Genomic DNA, 15,865 nt, shown 5'->3' with positions numbered 1-15,865 from the left:
GAGTCTATGCCGTGCGCATTGTGTAACCTGCATATCGGTTTGAAATAAACATCAATTATTCGTCCGTGCCGTCTCTGTTTTTTCCCCAACTTTCATCCCTTTCGAACCACTCCTTCTTGGTGTTGCATTTGCTCTGTCAGTCAGTGTATTCAAGAGATGAATAGGAAACCTTCGTTCTGAGAGAGATGTCTACAACTTAGGCATGATGAAGAAATTCATCATCAAGGGGAAATTTCCTGGTAATGTAACTACAAGCTGCCATATAAAACTCTCTTACAGAATTATAAAACATCTCTTCATCACAGTCATTATCTTTCAAGTATGCCCTAGCTTTTGCTCCAATTACCAAGTCCTCATTGGCTTTCTGGTGTTTCCTCCTCTTGAATTCAACACTCAAAAGGGAGGTAGATTCTGACTGAAGAGAACATGGCTGAACAAATCTGACCAATAGGTCAGTTAAAAGACCAGTAAGTTTCCTCCTAAGAAGATGTATGGCTGGAGCATCTTGTTGCAGAAATGTATTCACAGAGTTAAAAACAGGAAGTGTACTCTGAAGAAAGTAGCAAAACAGTTTTGTGTGTGGGTCTTGTATGAAAGATTTCACAGTTTCAAACTGCTTGGTGGTCTCACTTTTATGGTGGGTCTCACTACAAAACATGAGTGTCAAAGCTTCCCACTGCTCAAGAACTCAATAGACTGAAGAAGCGAGAGCCAACGGGTACTAACATATTTCAAAATTTTGTGACCCTCTGTGCCACAAACAGCCTGATAAACTTACGTGTTTTGTCTTTTAGAACTCTTGTCAAGATAGTAATATAACTGAACCAAAAAGTTCTCTACATTGACTGGCAATTGGGCTGCTGCTTTTTGTGCACAGATGTGTATGAGATGACATGAACAACCCGGGACATAAACAGAAGAATGCCTGTCCTTCACAAATTTGGCAACACATTTATTTGCCCCTATCATTGTGTATACATTGTCAGATGAAAAAAAATGCAATTTTCCCATGGAATGTCTAAAGAAGACAATTCACTATTAATTACAGAGAAAATTCCCTCACCAGTATTGTCGCTACTCTCTAACAATGACAATAGAAGAGTTGATATTTGACCTCTCTGAGCATTAAAGAAAGAGACAACTATAGGATAAAGTTTAACTGCATTTGAATCCGTACTACCATCAGAAGCCAAGGAAAAAGGCGTTATTTGCAAAAGTTCACTCAATTACTGTTTTGCCTCAAATGCCGTGTATTGAACTAAAGCAGAGGTTTCAGTTCTTGCACAACCACATTTCTGAGATATTGTTGAGTCGGGGAACATTGATCTAAATAAATTTCCAGCGTGGTCTGAAACTGATAACGGAATATTATGCTCCAAAAGAAATTATGTGAACAATAATTTGGCATTTGTCACCGCAGTTTCATTACTTTTTACGAAGAATGATGCAACAGACTGGTTTCGTAATTTTGATTCACCATATGTGTGATGTTTCTTGGATTCTATGTGTCTTCTGCAATCATCTCGTCCACCGTGAGCCACAGAGAAATCACACGAACACACACTACAGAACACGTGGTTTTCACTACAACGTGAGGCAAGCAAGCATGGCCATTCCTTTGTGTAACCGTCTCGATATTTCTGTAACACTGCTGTCTTCTTAGAAGAAGATGCAATTTGACAATTGCTCCGCTTCATTTCACAAAACCAATCACTACTTTTCGAATCAACGTCTAGGATAATTAGAATTGAAATGCGCTAAATATATACCATTCTTTCTACGAACACAACAGAGAGCCGAATGTGCGCACTGGAGAACAACAAGGCAAGGAGTAGCGAGTAGCAAGGAGTAGAGCCTACCTCACGGCCGTCTTGATACGTCATTCCCGCGTCATTCTAGCTAAGAAAGCAGCGTATATCTATGTAGCTGGCCGTGATTTCACAACGCTCGCGGGGAAACTAAAGGAAGTGATGACCAAATAACTGCCAAATATGTTTGATAGCCAACGTACAAGCATTGAAACGAGGCGGGTTGACCAGTAATGCTCTAAGAGATTGAACATTTCTTACTTCTTTCCTTTTTTCGCAGAAATTAATTTTTATCGTGACAAGGTTGCTTTTCCGTAATAATTTCCCCTTCGACCGTAATGCCGTAATCGTGAAGTGAAATCCGTAATAGTTGGCACCTCTGTCAATGTCATCATCCCTCGGTCGCCTCTTACGACAGGCAGGGGATACCGTGGGTGTATTCTTTGCCTGCGCCCCCACCCACAGGGGGTTCCTATTGAAGAGAAATACAGGCAGAAATTGTGGGTGCATAAATTATTTACAGAATACAGATATACAAAAGAAAAAATGCACTTACAATTTAATACCATTTTTAAAGATACATCAAATATACTATACACAAAATTGCTTCATCCCAATAGCAGCTATCGTCATTTGGTCTTAAATTAAAGCAAAATATTTCTTCTGAACAGTCGGATAGTGTAGGCCCTACATCAGGCAATTTGATCATGTAGGTTTGAATTACAGACACTGGAATATGTTCTTTCAGTTACGAGCTGATAATGTGACCTGAAGCAAAATAAATGCGAATTAACTAAAGTACCAATCACAGAAGTAATAATGACATACCAGCAGAAAGGAAAAATAAATTAAAAACTAGTCTTACCTTTTAGAGGCTACCATCTTCAACGTCACTCCTGGCACTGCAGGAAGGATTGCTGCTACTATCACTGCTCACATTTCTCCATAAGTAGTGATTTTCAGTCCTGTGCAATATATTTGCAATTTCCATTTTCAAGTTCTTTTCAAGCATCTTCGAAGAAATCATGTCCCAAGATGTAACATCCACTCACAAAGGAGTTCCACCGGTGGTTACCAAATCTTGCTTGTTGGAGTTAAGTTCATGCATGCTTTCCGCCATCCAGCACTAATAAAGTTTTCGCACATTGTGCTTGAATGGTTTATTTATCGAAACATACATGGGTTGAAGTACCTATGTCAATCCTCCAGGAATCACTGCCAAATCAGTTTTAATGGTTTCCAATAATTTCTTAGCATCTTCCGTCAGATGGCCATGAAATCTGTCCAACATAAGGAGAGCTGGGCATCGAAGGAGAGACCCCCAAACCGATCATATCCCATTATCCCATCTTATATATGTGATGTGTCCAATCACCTTTTCTTGGATATGAATATGGATCCCTCATGGATATTTTACTTTTGGTATTGTTTTCCATTCCAGAACAACATAAGGTGCAAGCTTTCTGCCATCAGCTGTTACAGCAAGCATTGCAGTACATGATTTTTTCTCACTTACAGACTGTTCAAATTCGCATCATATCAAAGCTGATATGTATGATCTGAGTTTCTTATTTGAGAAAGCAGGTTTTTTCACTTTCCTCTTCCCAATAGCGAAGCGATAAAAATCAGTGACTTTTTGGTTGAAATCATTCGGCATTCTTTGGCATAATGTTGTACTTTGTTGAACAGAAAGTCCATTTCACTTCATAAAACTTATCATCCAGCCTCGGCTAACATTAAAATATGCAACACTGATCCCGTGTATTGCAGCTATGTTTTGTCCTTTAAAACACAGGATTTAGTGGGAAACAGCATATCCATTGTTGCAAAACGAAATCACATACATCTGTAGAACCTCCTCTACTTGCAAAACCTTGCCACTTTTGGGGACAAGAAATGCTTAGCAAGGTTTGTTGGTCGGTTGAAGTGCAGTTTTCTGTTTCTGCCAGTAGCGCACGTTGCACTCGGACCACTGCCAAATCAGTTTTAATGGTTTCCAATAATTTCTTAGCATCTTCCGTGATACTTGCAGCCTGCTGCCCTATTCCTCTGTGTTTTGGCGCACCTCAAGTTTATATGATGCAGTACTACTTGAATACTTGCTCACTGTGGATTGTAACTTCTGCATGCTATTGAAAATATGAAATGAATAAACGGTGAGTGAAATAAGTATAAATACCAAGACTGGGCGCCACCTGTAAAACAATTACAGAAATATATAACTATGTAGAGCAATGAGCAACTCCCTCTCTCAAGGCGACGGTCATCAGGCTGATGAAGCTCCAGACTTACTTTATAACCTTACCTGTTTACCCCTGAAATTAGATGTGGGTAGCATGCCAGGTTCATCCTCACTCCACTGATAAAAAGATTTACTGCAAGTTTCATACCATGACTTTACTCCCAAAATAATAAAAATATATAATAAATACCACAATAATCATCACTTGATGAGACCCACTCCTGATTGCCATCCACAAAGGCAACTTACAAAAAAAAAAAAAAAAAAAAAAAAAAAAAACCCCGACATAAATCATTACTTGACAAGAACTACTCGTTTGTCGTTTAAAAAGGCAAATATACACACTACTACCAACAATAAAATCATTACTTGACGAGCCCTACTCGTTTGTCGTTTACAAAGGCAAATATACACACTACTACCACCAACAAAATTATTACTTTCACTAGATATACATTTCTTAACCTACCTCCAGGTAAGAGTCCCACTACACTCACTACTGTTACAGAACAAAAATCGTATTTTGGTAAAGAAAAGTACGACGACTTTCTCTAAGTACTGATGCAACCTTCTTTACGAAGAGCATCCCTAACCTTATTTACACACTTCATCGACGTCTTGAGTCCTTCCCGACTGCCGCACAGGTTAGTGTAACGCCTCACGTTTCTCCAAATGAAAGTGCATACTCGGCCGACGATTTCCTTTACCAAGAATTAGCTCTGTGGACAACCACACATCCACTACCGAATGTAGATTCGGTACGCCTCACCACATCCACTGTACGTTATCTCGTAGAAGAATTATAGTCTAATTATTATACAGGGTTGTTTACAAATAAACACTTATTAGCGCCTTTTACATAACAGCCACCAGAAACTCGTAGCATCAGCGACATTTAGCGTGCTCACTCCGTAGGTAAAATATACTTAAGAACAATAGAGCATCGCCTAGGAATCTGCGCAAAGTAGCTCCCGCGCGCCGGTCCGAGTGAGAAACGCACAGAATCAAGAACACAAACACAACCAGAAACAGAATCAGCGTCAGAATGCCTTGCCGCACACGCGTACATGCTTATATAGGCTTGCTACACGTGGTTACAGCGTCCTGAAAAGTTTACAGGTAGCAACGCTCTCACAGGCACTTCTTCACGCGTCACTCAGTCAACACAACCTCGCTTAAAACAAAGCCCTCGTATTGGCTATCGTGCGTCTGATGTGACATCGAACGTCCATTCACGTACATCCACATTGATCCACTCCAATCTTCAGCCTATACTACCTGGCCTTACCCCGTGTTTCCAAGCCACTTTATTGCAACACATTCAACTGACTCAACCGTCCTTCCTGATATAGTCGCTGTTTTCCCGGTTGCACAATCCTTACGGCTAGGCCATATTTACAAACTCAGAAATTTATACAAAATATAATGATGCACATGTGCAATATTCCCTAACTACACATTCTTCGAATAATATTATGTTTTTACATTCTAAATAAACAAAATTACATGATTTTCATGACTTTAATATTACAAATTATTTTACGAAATTTCCTAACCTAAAATTTGGGGATCGTACTTTCGTATGGTTAAAGGATTAACAACAATTTTAAGATCACAAAACACACATGGTCCCAAAACATTCACAGAATATCTCCGCAACTGGAATAGAACATCAATAGACAGGTCTGTGATGACTAACTCACTGAACTGAAGTGGAGCAGAGGCCAGTGGTATTCTGCTAACAAGTGATAACAGGAAATTGAGCGATATTTGGAATGGCAGGTTTCACAACAGGAAGGTTGGTACTTGACATCTTCATTATGAAATGCATAGGGAACAGTGTGATAAATTATAAAAGAAAATGCAAACATTTCTTTTTTCCTCACTTTAAACAAAGAAATGAGGTGCATAAATTATGCAGGGGCATTAATTATGTAGGAAAATATGGTATTAGAAAAGCACCAATGTTTTCAAAAAAAGTTGATCAATTCACATGCAAAAAAAAACAACCCATATGGTCTCGACTACCATGTCACAGACATTCTGCAGAAATGTCATTTAAGACAGCCAGTAAAGCAACTTAGAAACTTTGGCAGAAGGTATCATCTCCTTTAGGTTGATGCCTTTCCACACTGAAGTAGGTTACATCCATGCTCTTATTATCAGCAAGGTATGTGATGAATCCACTTTAAACCTTCTGTCTTATACTGTTAAACATTTTGTACTTGATTGAATCTACTGTACTATAAGACATTCTTTTAGTAAGCTTGCAAGCAGCACATACTTGTGAAAAAAGCTTACAATGTTTAAACGCTTCTAGAAAATATGTTTGAGCTCTTCTACAGGAATTATTCCAATCTTGCTGTGAACGATGTTACACAGTTCTATTATGTGAGTGTTGAAATTGTATACTTTATCTTTACAATTTCCTCATAAGCAAAAGTAACACTCGACTTGAATGGGAACACACCCATCACTTCTCATTATTTCTTCAGACTCAATGCAGTTACACACCTGATGATGTCTCTTCATGTTTCGGGTAATCTATTGCACATAATCTCAATGTTTGTTATTAACGGTTCCTTGTGGGAGTCACGACAATTGTGTGTGAAGCCTTTATTTAGCAAATTTCAATTTTATTATTTTTTTTTTTTTTTGCTAGAGGCTTTACGTCGGACCGACACAGATAGGTCTTATGGTGACGATGGGAGAGGAAGGGCCAAGGAATTGGAAGCGGCCATGGCTTTAATTAAAGTACAGCCCCAACATTTGCCTTGTGTGAAAATGGGAAACCACAGAAAACCACTTCCAGGGCTGCCGACACTGGGCAGCTCACAGCCCCACGCCCCTAACCGCATGGCCAACTCGCCCGGTCATTTCATTTTCAGAGAAAACTAAGTTAGATCTAAATGGCTACTTGAAGGTGTAGTCAGAGCCGGCTTTATCGTCCGTGGTTTCCTGACAATGGTACATCTCACCACACAACTATTTCAATAAATACTGTAACTGGACTCCTACCATATTAGTATTTTTGTAAACTCCTACCATATTAGTATTTTTGTAAACTCAAGTCGCACTAGTACATTCTACACACTGATATTCAAATAAATAATGTACCTAACAACTAACAATGTTCACTCCCACCACACCAGTATTGAGTAACAACACACAATATAGCTCACTATGGTATATTCAACCACCCTGTTTTTCAAAAACTGATATAACTATATCCTACTACAGAAGTATTTAGCTAAATAACTCAATTGATAATGGTACATCCTAACAAATTTGAATTATAATAATTTTACTGACAACAGCAGATCCTACAAAAGTACCTAAATAAACAGTATGACACTATTCATAAATGAGTAAACATGCAATCTGACAGACACTACTACATCCTACAAAACAAATAATTAGATAAACAATACAAATGCCACTGCTACATCCTACTACATCAGTTCACACCATTTACTTAAGTAAACACCACAACTGATACTGCCCTCTCCTACTACTTAAGCTATTCAAATATGTTATATAAATGACATTACTACATATTATCTAACTAGCATATGTAAGTAAAGATGAAAATTTACCTTACGTCCATTCCTCAAATCTAGAAAAAATTCAACAAAATCTCCATAATTACCGTGCAATTCCTTTGTGAGCAATGTCCTGACGATACTGAGCACCATCAAATACAATTCTGCTACAAGCTCGTATTGCCCGAGCAGCTGCCAGATCCAGTTTGGGAGCTAATGATACTGCAATCAGTACACGTCCCCCGTTTGTCACAATATTTTCCTTATTATCGTCTAAAGCAGTGCCACTATGGAAGACCAAACAAGATGTCTGTTCCAAACCTAAAATCATATAAAACACTATTTTACAAAACACCTACACAAATAGCACAATAGATACAAAGAAAGGGACAGACAGTAATTTTCTTATCATCATCTCTTGCCAGGAAAATCTGTGTATTACACACAACAAAGAGCACATTAGTGCATGGTCTAGTCTCTCACCTCCCAAATGAAGAAACCCAGATTCAAATGCTGGTGACGTCAGGTCAGATTTTCACCAGCAGACCAGTGCAAATCAGCAGGAAGGGTATCTTGCTTTAAAACCTCAAACAGGATATAAATTGATTCTGGGTGCTCTGCTAATTCCACATAAGTGTGGAAAGGTAACACTGAAAAGAGTATAGAGTATACCTGCCAACTTTCGAAAAGAGAAATCCAGAAGATCCTTAAGTGGAAAATTTTTAACACGTGAATACGTAACAGTCTTGAGATATAATGAAAAAGGATGACAGGGGGGAGGGGGGATTATAAACAATACGAATACAAGTCAAATACAGTAGAACCTCGATGCATCGTTCCTGGAACTGTCGTTTTCCCGTATTCATCATTAAATTTATTCAATTCCACAAATGTTCCATATAAACCAATGTTAAATTTCCCCACATCTATCGTTTCTTGAACTATCGTTTTATCACATCGATCGTCGAAAAATGATTTGTCATCGGTCACTATTTTCCCGCACTGATCGATTATATGTAAGAAAAATATAAGCAAAAGTTGTTTTGAATTTAGAGGGACTGCTCAATACTCTTAGCATATAATAGCGGCAATCTGTTACGCGAGAATGTAAGAGCAATTCGGAGTTGCTAGTCCTGAACAAGGATATTGTAGGTTGGAGTGCTGTGTGCTGGTTATTCACGCGCAACCTCACTACGAGCCTCCTGGTGCCAATGCTTCTTCTCAACTCACTAACCGACCCCTAGAAGTATTCTTATTTACAAGAATTAAAACGTACACAGTGTAAAACTCAAATTTGCCATCATTTTCTCTGTTGATATAGGCAGGCTAGGGCTGCCCACTTCGTTAAAAAAAGTGAAAATCGTGCAGCGCGACAGATACGTTTTAATTAGTCACAGGATGATTAATCACGCCGTACCTTGTGGAGTGTGTGGGATGCTAGAGGCCTGTTGACTGCTTTGTTGCCCTCTGCCCAATAGTCTTGTTACAAGCCGGACCTACCCAAGCCAGACCAATAATCTTTTCTCATAGCCTAGTCTTGTAACTAGTTCCTAAGTTGGCAGTTTTGCACAAGCTGCTGCAACATCGTTCGAGACGCGCCGCGTTGAATTTCTAACCACTGTGACATCATCTGAGCTGAGCTGCGGGAGCCGCGCCGTGTTGGGTATCTAACCTAATGTTCACAAAGGGTTTACGGAATCTTTTCCTAAATACAGGTTATCGCTGTAATATCCATGTATATCTTCAATTTGCAAAAAGAGAACTGAACGTGAAGGTTTTCAATTATTACAAAATGTGTAAAGAAAAGTAAAACAAAATGGCGTAAAAGTCATGCTTTTTACTTTCATCTCGTTGGTTGGAATGTGTTGGCCTTTGGTTCAAGGGGTCTGGATTGGGTCGAGGATTTTAACTTTCCTTGGTTAATTCCAACAGTTCGGGGACTATCTGTTAGCCGAATTAAACATTAGAATTCATCTTAGGTAGGGCTGCATTTTCATATACACATAGATAGTCTATACGCGACAACTCAAAAGACCTGCATCTGGCTCCGGAGGCCACGCGCCATTATTGTTGTTTTTATAATAATATATTTACATAACGAAAAATGTCCCAATACAGTATCCATATTTTATTATTTTGCTCTCCCCCTATTTTCTATGTTGCCCGCATTTACAGTTTTCCCGCATCCATCGCAATTTTCCCCCTGCCCCCTGAAAAACGATGCATCGACGTTTGACTGTATATGTTATGATCACCCCTGAAATTAAATACACAACATTACATCTTGATGAGTGCTCATCTGTTTTCACTTAACACTGGGACCACTTTCCGTGATCGTATAAAACAAGGAAATTAAGCAGAATATGCCTCCCGGAGAGACGGATGTCGTTTCTTAGTTGAACTCATTACGAACACCACTAAACATACTAAATCGCTTAGAAATTCGTCACACAATTCCACGAGTTTCAGAACTACCGCCAATGTCACACACGCACACAAACAAAGCCTTTTAGCTGCTATGAAGCACGGCACAGTTACTAAAGTTGTTTAATATAAATTCACAGCCTGCTACTTTTCATGGATTTCTTTTCTTCAAAATCGCAGCCCGCTACCTGTTTGGGAACATCTCATTGAATGAAGTAGCAGTTGAGGTCAAACAGGTGACAAAAGCACGGTGATAACCGATAATGTGATTATTGATACATTTACCGGTCGAATTTCAAACACTGCATCTCATATTACCAGCTACTATCGAAAGTCAAACAAATCCGATTTGACTGCAGAAAGCGAGCATGGATATTAAAAATCCGTACAATAATGTTGTTCTTCCGTAGAACCATAAAACACACTCAAAATTCGTACATTTTACGGAAGAAACGGAATACTTGGCAGGTATGATAGAGAAAACTGTAAAGCAATCTAACAACCTCATTGTAATTTTTTATTAAAAATTGAGCATCAATAAATCTTCTCCCTCCTTCTCCTAATATAAGGATGAATCAGCTGATTCTTATTACACTCACATTTAGGATGTACTTCTGACACAGAAATGTATTCTGCATATTAGCAATACTAATATACAGTAGAACCTCATTATTCTGGACTATTTGAGGCTCCAGGTTGTCTAAATTAATGAAAGTCCGGATTAAACTAAATAACTTATAAAATGAGCCAAGATACATATTTAAACTCTCTGTTCAGTAAAAAGAATGTGTAAAGCCCAGTATTTTAAATTTAAGATATACAAAGGCTATTTAGATGATGATGATGCTTGTTGTTTAAAGGGGCCTAACATCGAAGGTCATCGGCCCCTAATGGTACAAGATGGACGACATGAGATGATAAATAAAAAATTAAAAGTTAAAAGATTAAAATGCATCCACTGACTAGAGTTTAAAAGAAATGGTGATAAAAAATTATTATGAGATTAAAACAATCAGTGGATCTAATTTGCAATGCCTTATTTCTAATAAAGGATAGAAAATAGAGGTGATAATGGAATAAGAATGGAATCAGATATCTTATATATAAAATTGGATGTTGGTATATTTGACGTTAATAGACTCAAAAACTACTGGAGCGATTTCGCTGAAATTTTCTCATTTTGTTCTTATTACATCTGAGAGGGATTATGAAGTGGTTTGAACGAAATCTGATTGGTAGTTCGGCACTTAGGGGTGAAAAATGAAATAGGTGAAATAGGGGAAGATAAGCAAAGTCTGATCAGCAGGTTGCCTACCCAACAGTATGTGAAGATTATAATATGTTGCCAAAACTACTGGACATAAATTAAATTTTGGATGTTAAATTTATATAACGATGTAGGTGCATACTACGGGAGGATTTTTGGATATTCCGCCGCTAAGGGGGTGAACAGGGGAGCGAATTTTTAGAAAGAGTATGTATATCTCAAAAACTTAACAGTTTAAAGACGTGAACATTAGTATTTGGAATCTCATTTAAAAATAAGGAAACACGTATATTTTTGTTTCCGGAAATTCCTCTTAAGTGGGGAGCGGTGAAAAGAGGTTAAAAAGAGTTTGAATACTTTTTACGAGGATACTTATATCTTAAAAACTGAAGATGTTACAGATGTGAAAATTGGTATTTGGCATCTTCTTTAAAAATGAACACATTTTGTATTTTTGGAAAATCCAGTTTAATAGGAGTGAACGGCATTGACAAAGGGGGTGAGTTTTTTAAAAGACTAATTATATCTACAGTATTTCTCAGAAAGATAACATTTTACACACGTGAATATTGGTATTTGGAATGTCCTGTGAAAGTAAAGAAACACAGGTAATTTGTTTTCGGAAAATCCGCTTAAGGGGAACAGGAAAAGGGGATGAATTTCTAAAATGAGCGTATCGACAGCACATCTCAAAAACTTAACATGTTACAGATGTGAAAATTGGTATTTTTAATCTCTTTTAACTATAAAGAACCACACATTTTTGGTTTCCGGAAAAAACACTTAAGAGAGGGGGTAAAAAGGACTGAAAAGGGAGTGGAATTCGTTTTATTAGCATGCTGTTATCTCAAAAATGGAAGAGTTTACAGACGTTAAAATTGGTATTTGCAGCCTCCTAAAAACTAAAGAAATACGTATTTTTTTGTTTTCGGAAATCCACTTAAGGGGGTGCAGGAATTGAAAAATTAGTGAAATTCTTTGTATGAGGATGCTTATATTTCAAAAATTAAAGGTGTTGCAGACGTGAAAATTGGTATTTGGAATCTCCTTTAAAAATAGAGAAACACAATTCTTTTGTTTTCGGAAAATCCACATAGGGGGAATAACTGAGACATTAGTTGAATTATTTTTTTTCGAGGATACTTGCATCTCAAAAACTGAAGATGTTATAAACGTGAAAATTTGTATTTAGAATCTCCTTTAACAATTAAAGAAAGATGTATTTTTTTTATTTTCGTAAAATCTACTTAGGTGGATTAGGGGTGGGGGTAGGACTGATAAAGGGGTTGACTTATTCTTATGGGGATACTTATATCTCAAAAACAGAAGATGTTACAGACGTGGAAATAGGTATTTGGAATCTCCTTTAAAAATAAACATTGTTTTTCGACTTGAGAGGAGACTATTTCACACACCTACGGTTCTAAGTCGCATCTTAGCTCCAAAAGGCAATAGAACAAACGCGGTATACAAAGACTTTCTGGGGTAAATGGAACTCAATTCTTCGGTGAGTTTTTATACTTTAGGGATTTTCAGATAATGTCTTAGTACAGTACCAAGGAACGATTACTTTAATCAGATGACGAAATCCACACGAGCGAAGCCACGGGTAACTGCTACTATATACATATAATTCATGGGATGAGTTAAAATAACACATTAAAATACTAAACACGAACTAAAATAAGAGTCAATGGGATAAAAGCGGTCAACAAAAAATACACTAAGACAAGAACAATACTACATATGAGAAAAAAAGACCACTGTCCCTCATAAAACGGATGACGAGCTCTGCGGACTGCTTGTCATCGCGCAGGATGAGGGAGATGGTACGCGGGAGTTTTAGACTACGGCGCAGATCGATCAGGTCCACGCACACCGTAAGGATGTGTACCACGGTAAGATGATCACCGCAAGTACACACCGGAGGGGGTTCTCCTTTCAATAAATGGGAGAGCGTCAGGATACTGTGGCCGATCCGAAGACGACATAATACCACTGCTTCCCTCCAAGAAGCCCGAAGGGGACTTCCCTTCCATACCTTCGTTGTACCTTTTATCGCTCTCAGCTTATTTGGAAGAGTAGTGGCCTGCCACACCATCTCCCAGTGGGACATAACCAGATGTCTCAGCTGAGAGCGAATATCACTTGCTGGAACCTTGTACGGCAACGGGAGCAGTGTTACTGTCTCCTTGGCAGCCTGATCTGCTAACTCATTTCCCTCTACACCCATGTGGCTTGAGAGCCACATAAACGTGATTCTGGTGCCGGCATCTGAACACCCGGCCAGCAGGTACTGGGTCCGCTCCACCAGAGGGTGCCGAGGGAAACTGGTATCAATAGACTGTAGCGAACTCAAAGAGTCAGTACACACAAGAAAGTGTCGGCGCTCATCGGATAGTGCGTACCGCAGATCTTCACAGATAGCATAGAGTTCTGCTGTGTACACACTACAGGTTTCCGGAAGAGAAAAAAGAAACCTATCAGTGTTGACAACGAACGCACAGCCCACTTTAGTGTCTGTTCTCGAGAAGGCTTATTTAGTATACAATATATAACGCAATAGAGTATTAGGCCGTACAAAATACAGAATTGCTAGTGCAGTACTGAATTAGAACATGGCAATCAAGGCACACCTTCATTGACCACACTTGATACGCTCACTGGTTTGAAGAAACTGCTGATCTTTTGTTGTCTTCCTTTGACATTAACATCTTTAATAATTAACTCACACAGATGCCTCAAATGTTCGTAATATGCAGATATTATTTTACAAATAAAAAGTATTTATATGATTATCCTTTTCAATACAAAACAACCATCTATATTAGATGGGATGGTCTCTATACATGTTTCAGCCTAATCTAAACGCCATCCTCAGTAGAAGCTCAATATTACATTAATACAAACAAATTTAAAATACTGATGAAGTGTGTGGAATTAAAATACAATGATCATGACTGACAAAGTAAAAACATGTTGACATAAAAACTCCTCTCGTCTGAAACCTCGCTTGATTGACATAAAACTTGCTGCTTCTTTTTAAAAAGTGAAACACTGTGTTGAGCAGCGTAGTGAGACAGTCGATGAAGGGAATAAAAAGTGCGCATCATCTGTAATGGGAAAAAAAAGAGAATGAATGGATGAAAGAAAAACCAAAAGTATCACGTGAAAAGAAAAGACTCAATCAACTTACTTGTTAAAATGCTGTCAGTAGTAGGGCTAGGCGGGTTCTAAAACACCTTGTCAGCATTTTTTTGTGCTGAGTCAGCACCTGAGGTCACTGACCCCTGGCAAGGTCACTGACCCTATTACGTCATGGCCACGTGACCGTGACATCACAAGCATGTGACAGCTGTCATCTTAACAGACCCTAACCTCACATTTTTGGCATGTGGGTGGGCTAACCTCATTGCTGCCATCTTGACCTTGTGTACGTTTTTGGCACCGAATATGAATAAGTGGACAACCATAATCTCACTGCTGTCATCTTGACGGGACTTAGCCACATGCTTTTGCGTGGCGCGGAACTTTGTATGACCCTAACCCACTGCTGTCATCTTGACAGGTCCTAAGCACGTGCTCATGTTATGCGCGGAATTTTGAATGACCCTAACCTCACTGCTGTTATCATGACATGACTTAGCCACGTGTTCTTTGACAGGTGGAATTTTGAAAAAGAGAACGATCCTAATTTCACAACTGTTATCTTGACGGGACTTAGCAACGTGTCGACTAGGGGCCTAACCTAGTTTTACAGCAAGATGCCCTTTCCAACGCTAACTTGCCAGATCCCCTTCTCAACACCATCTTGGAGGTGTCTAAGGATTCTAGTTTTAAGGCTAGCTGCCCTTCTCGTCATGCCACTTCCCCGCCACCATCTTATAGGGGCCTAACCTCAGAGGACCCTAGTTTAAAGGCTACCTGCCCTTCTCCACACCATCTTGCCGGATACCCTTTCCCTGACACAATCTTGGAGGGACCTAACCTCACAGGGCGGTTAGATGCCCCCGTTTCCATTACTATCTTGTCAGTTTCCCCTTTCCGATGCCATCTTGAAGGGGTCTAACCTTACAGCGCATAGTTTTATAACAAGTTGCCCTTCCCGACGCCATCTTGTGAGATGCCCCTTCCGAACGTCACCTTATTTGTCTGATATGAAAAAGGAAAACCGTGGAACGCTCTGTATCTGACAGTGTGACGTTACGAATGTCAGCTCAATCTCACCTCGTCCTCCTCCTCCTCCTCCTCCTCACAGGTTTACAGTTAGATGGCTATCCCTCTTTTCTCCTTATCTGACACAGTTTTATGAACAGATGCCCTCCTTAACATATTGCGCTAGATGGCCCTCCCACTATTACTTTTGGAGGAAACCTAACTACACCGTCGCTTAGGCTTTACGTCTCCATCCGACATGTGACCTCCCCTCCTGAACAACACCAAACATGCTGACAATCAATCCTGTTACAGAGGACCGGAAAAATGCATTGTGCTGTGCCCTCTACCAATAGGAACAATTTTTTTGTGTTTAGAACATATATAGTCTGTTGTTATCTTGCAGTAAAGATTTTAGCAGTCAGCA

The 15,865-nt window shown here is 39.1% G+C and overlaps 1 protein-coding gene across 2 annotated transcripts in view; it reads right to left on the bottom strand.

Moving 5' to 3' along the window:
* Positions 1 to 15,865, bottom strand: part of Gart (trifunctional purine biosynthetic protein adenosine-3 Gart) — a 529,244-nt gene that overhangs the window by 223,018 nt on the left and 290,361 nt on the right. For both annotated transcript variants that reach the window (XM_067141687.2, XM_067141686.2), the window contains exon 9: positions 7,700 to 7,913. In XM_067141687.2, the coding sequence (XP_066997788.2) occupies positions 7,700 to 7,913 (214 nt within the window). The remainder of the gene's footprint in view (positions 1 to 7,699; positions 7,914 to 15,865) is intronic.

This window comes from Anabrus simplex, chromosome 2, assembly GCF_040414725.1.
Source record: "Anabrus simplex isolate iqAnaSimp1 chromosome 2, ASM4041472v1, whole genome shotgun sequence".
Taxonomy (NCBI): Eukaryota; Metazoa; Arthropoda; class Insecta; order Orthoptera; family Tettigoniidae; genus Anabrus; species Anabrus simplex.
The sequence above is the reverse complement of the archived record's forward strand: the minus strand, read 5'-3'. Positions and strand labels throughout refer to the sequence as shown.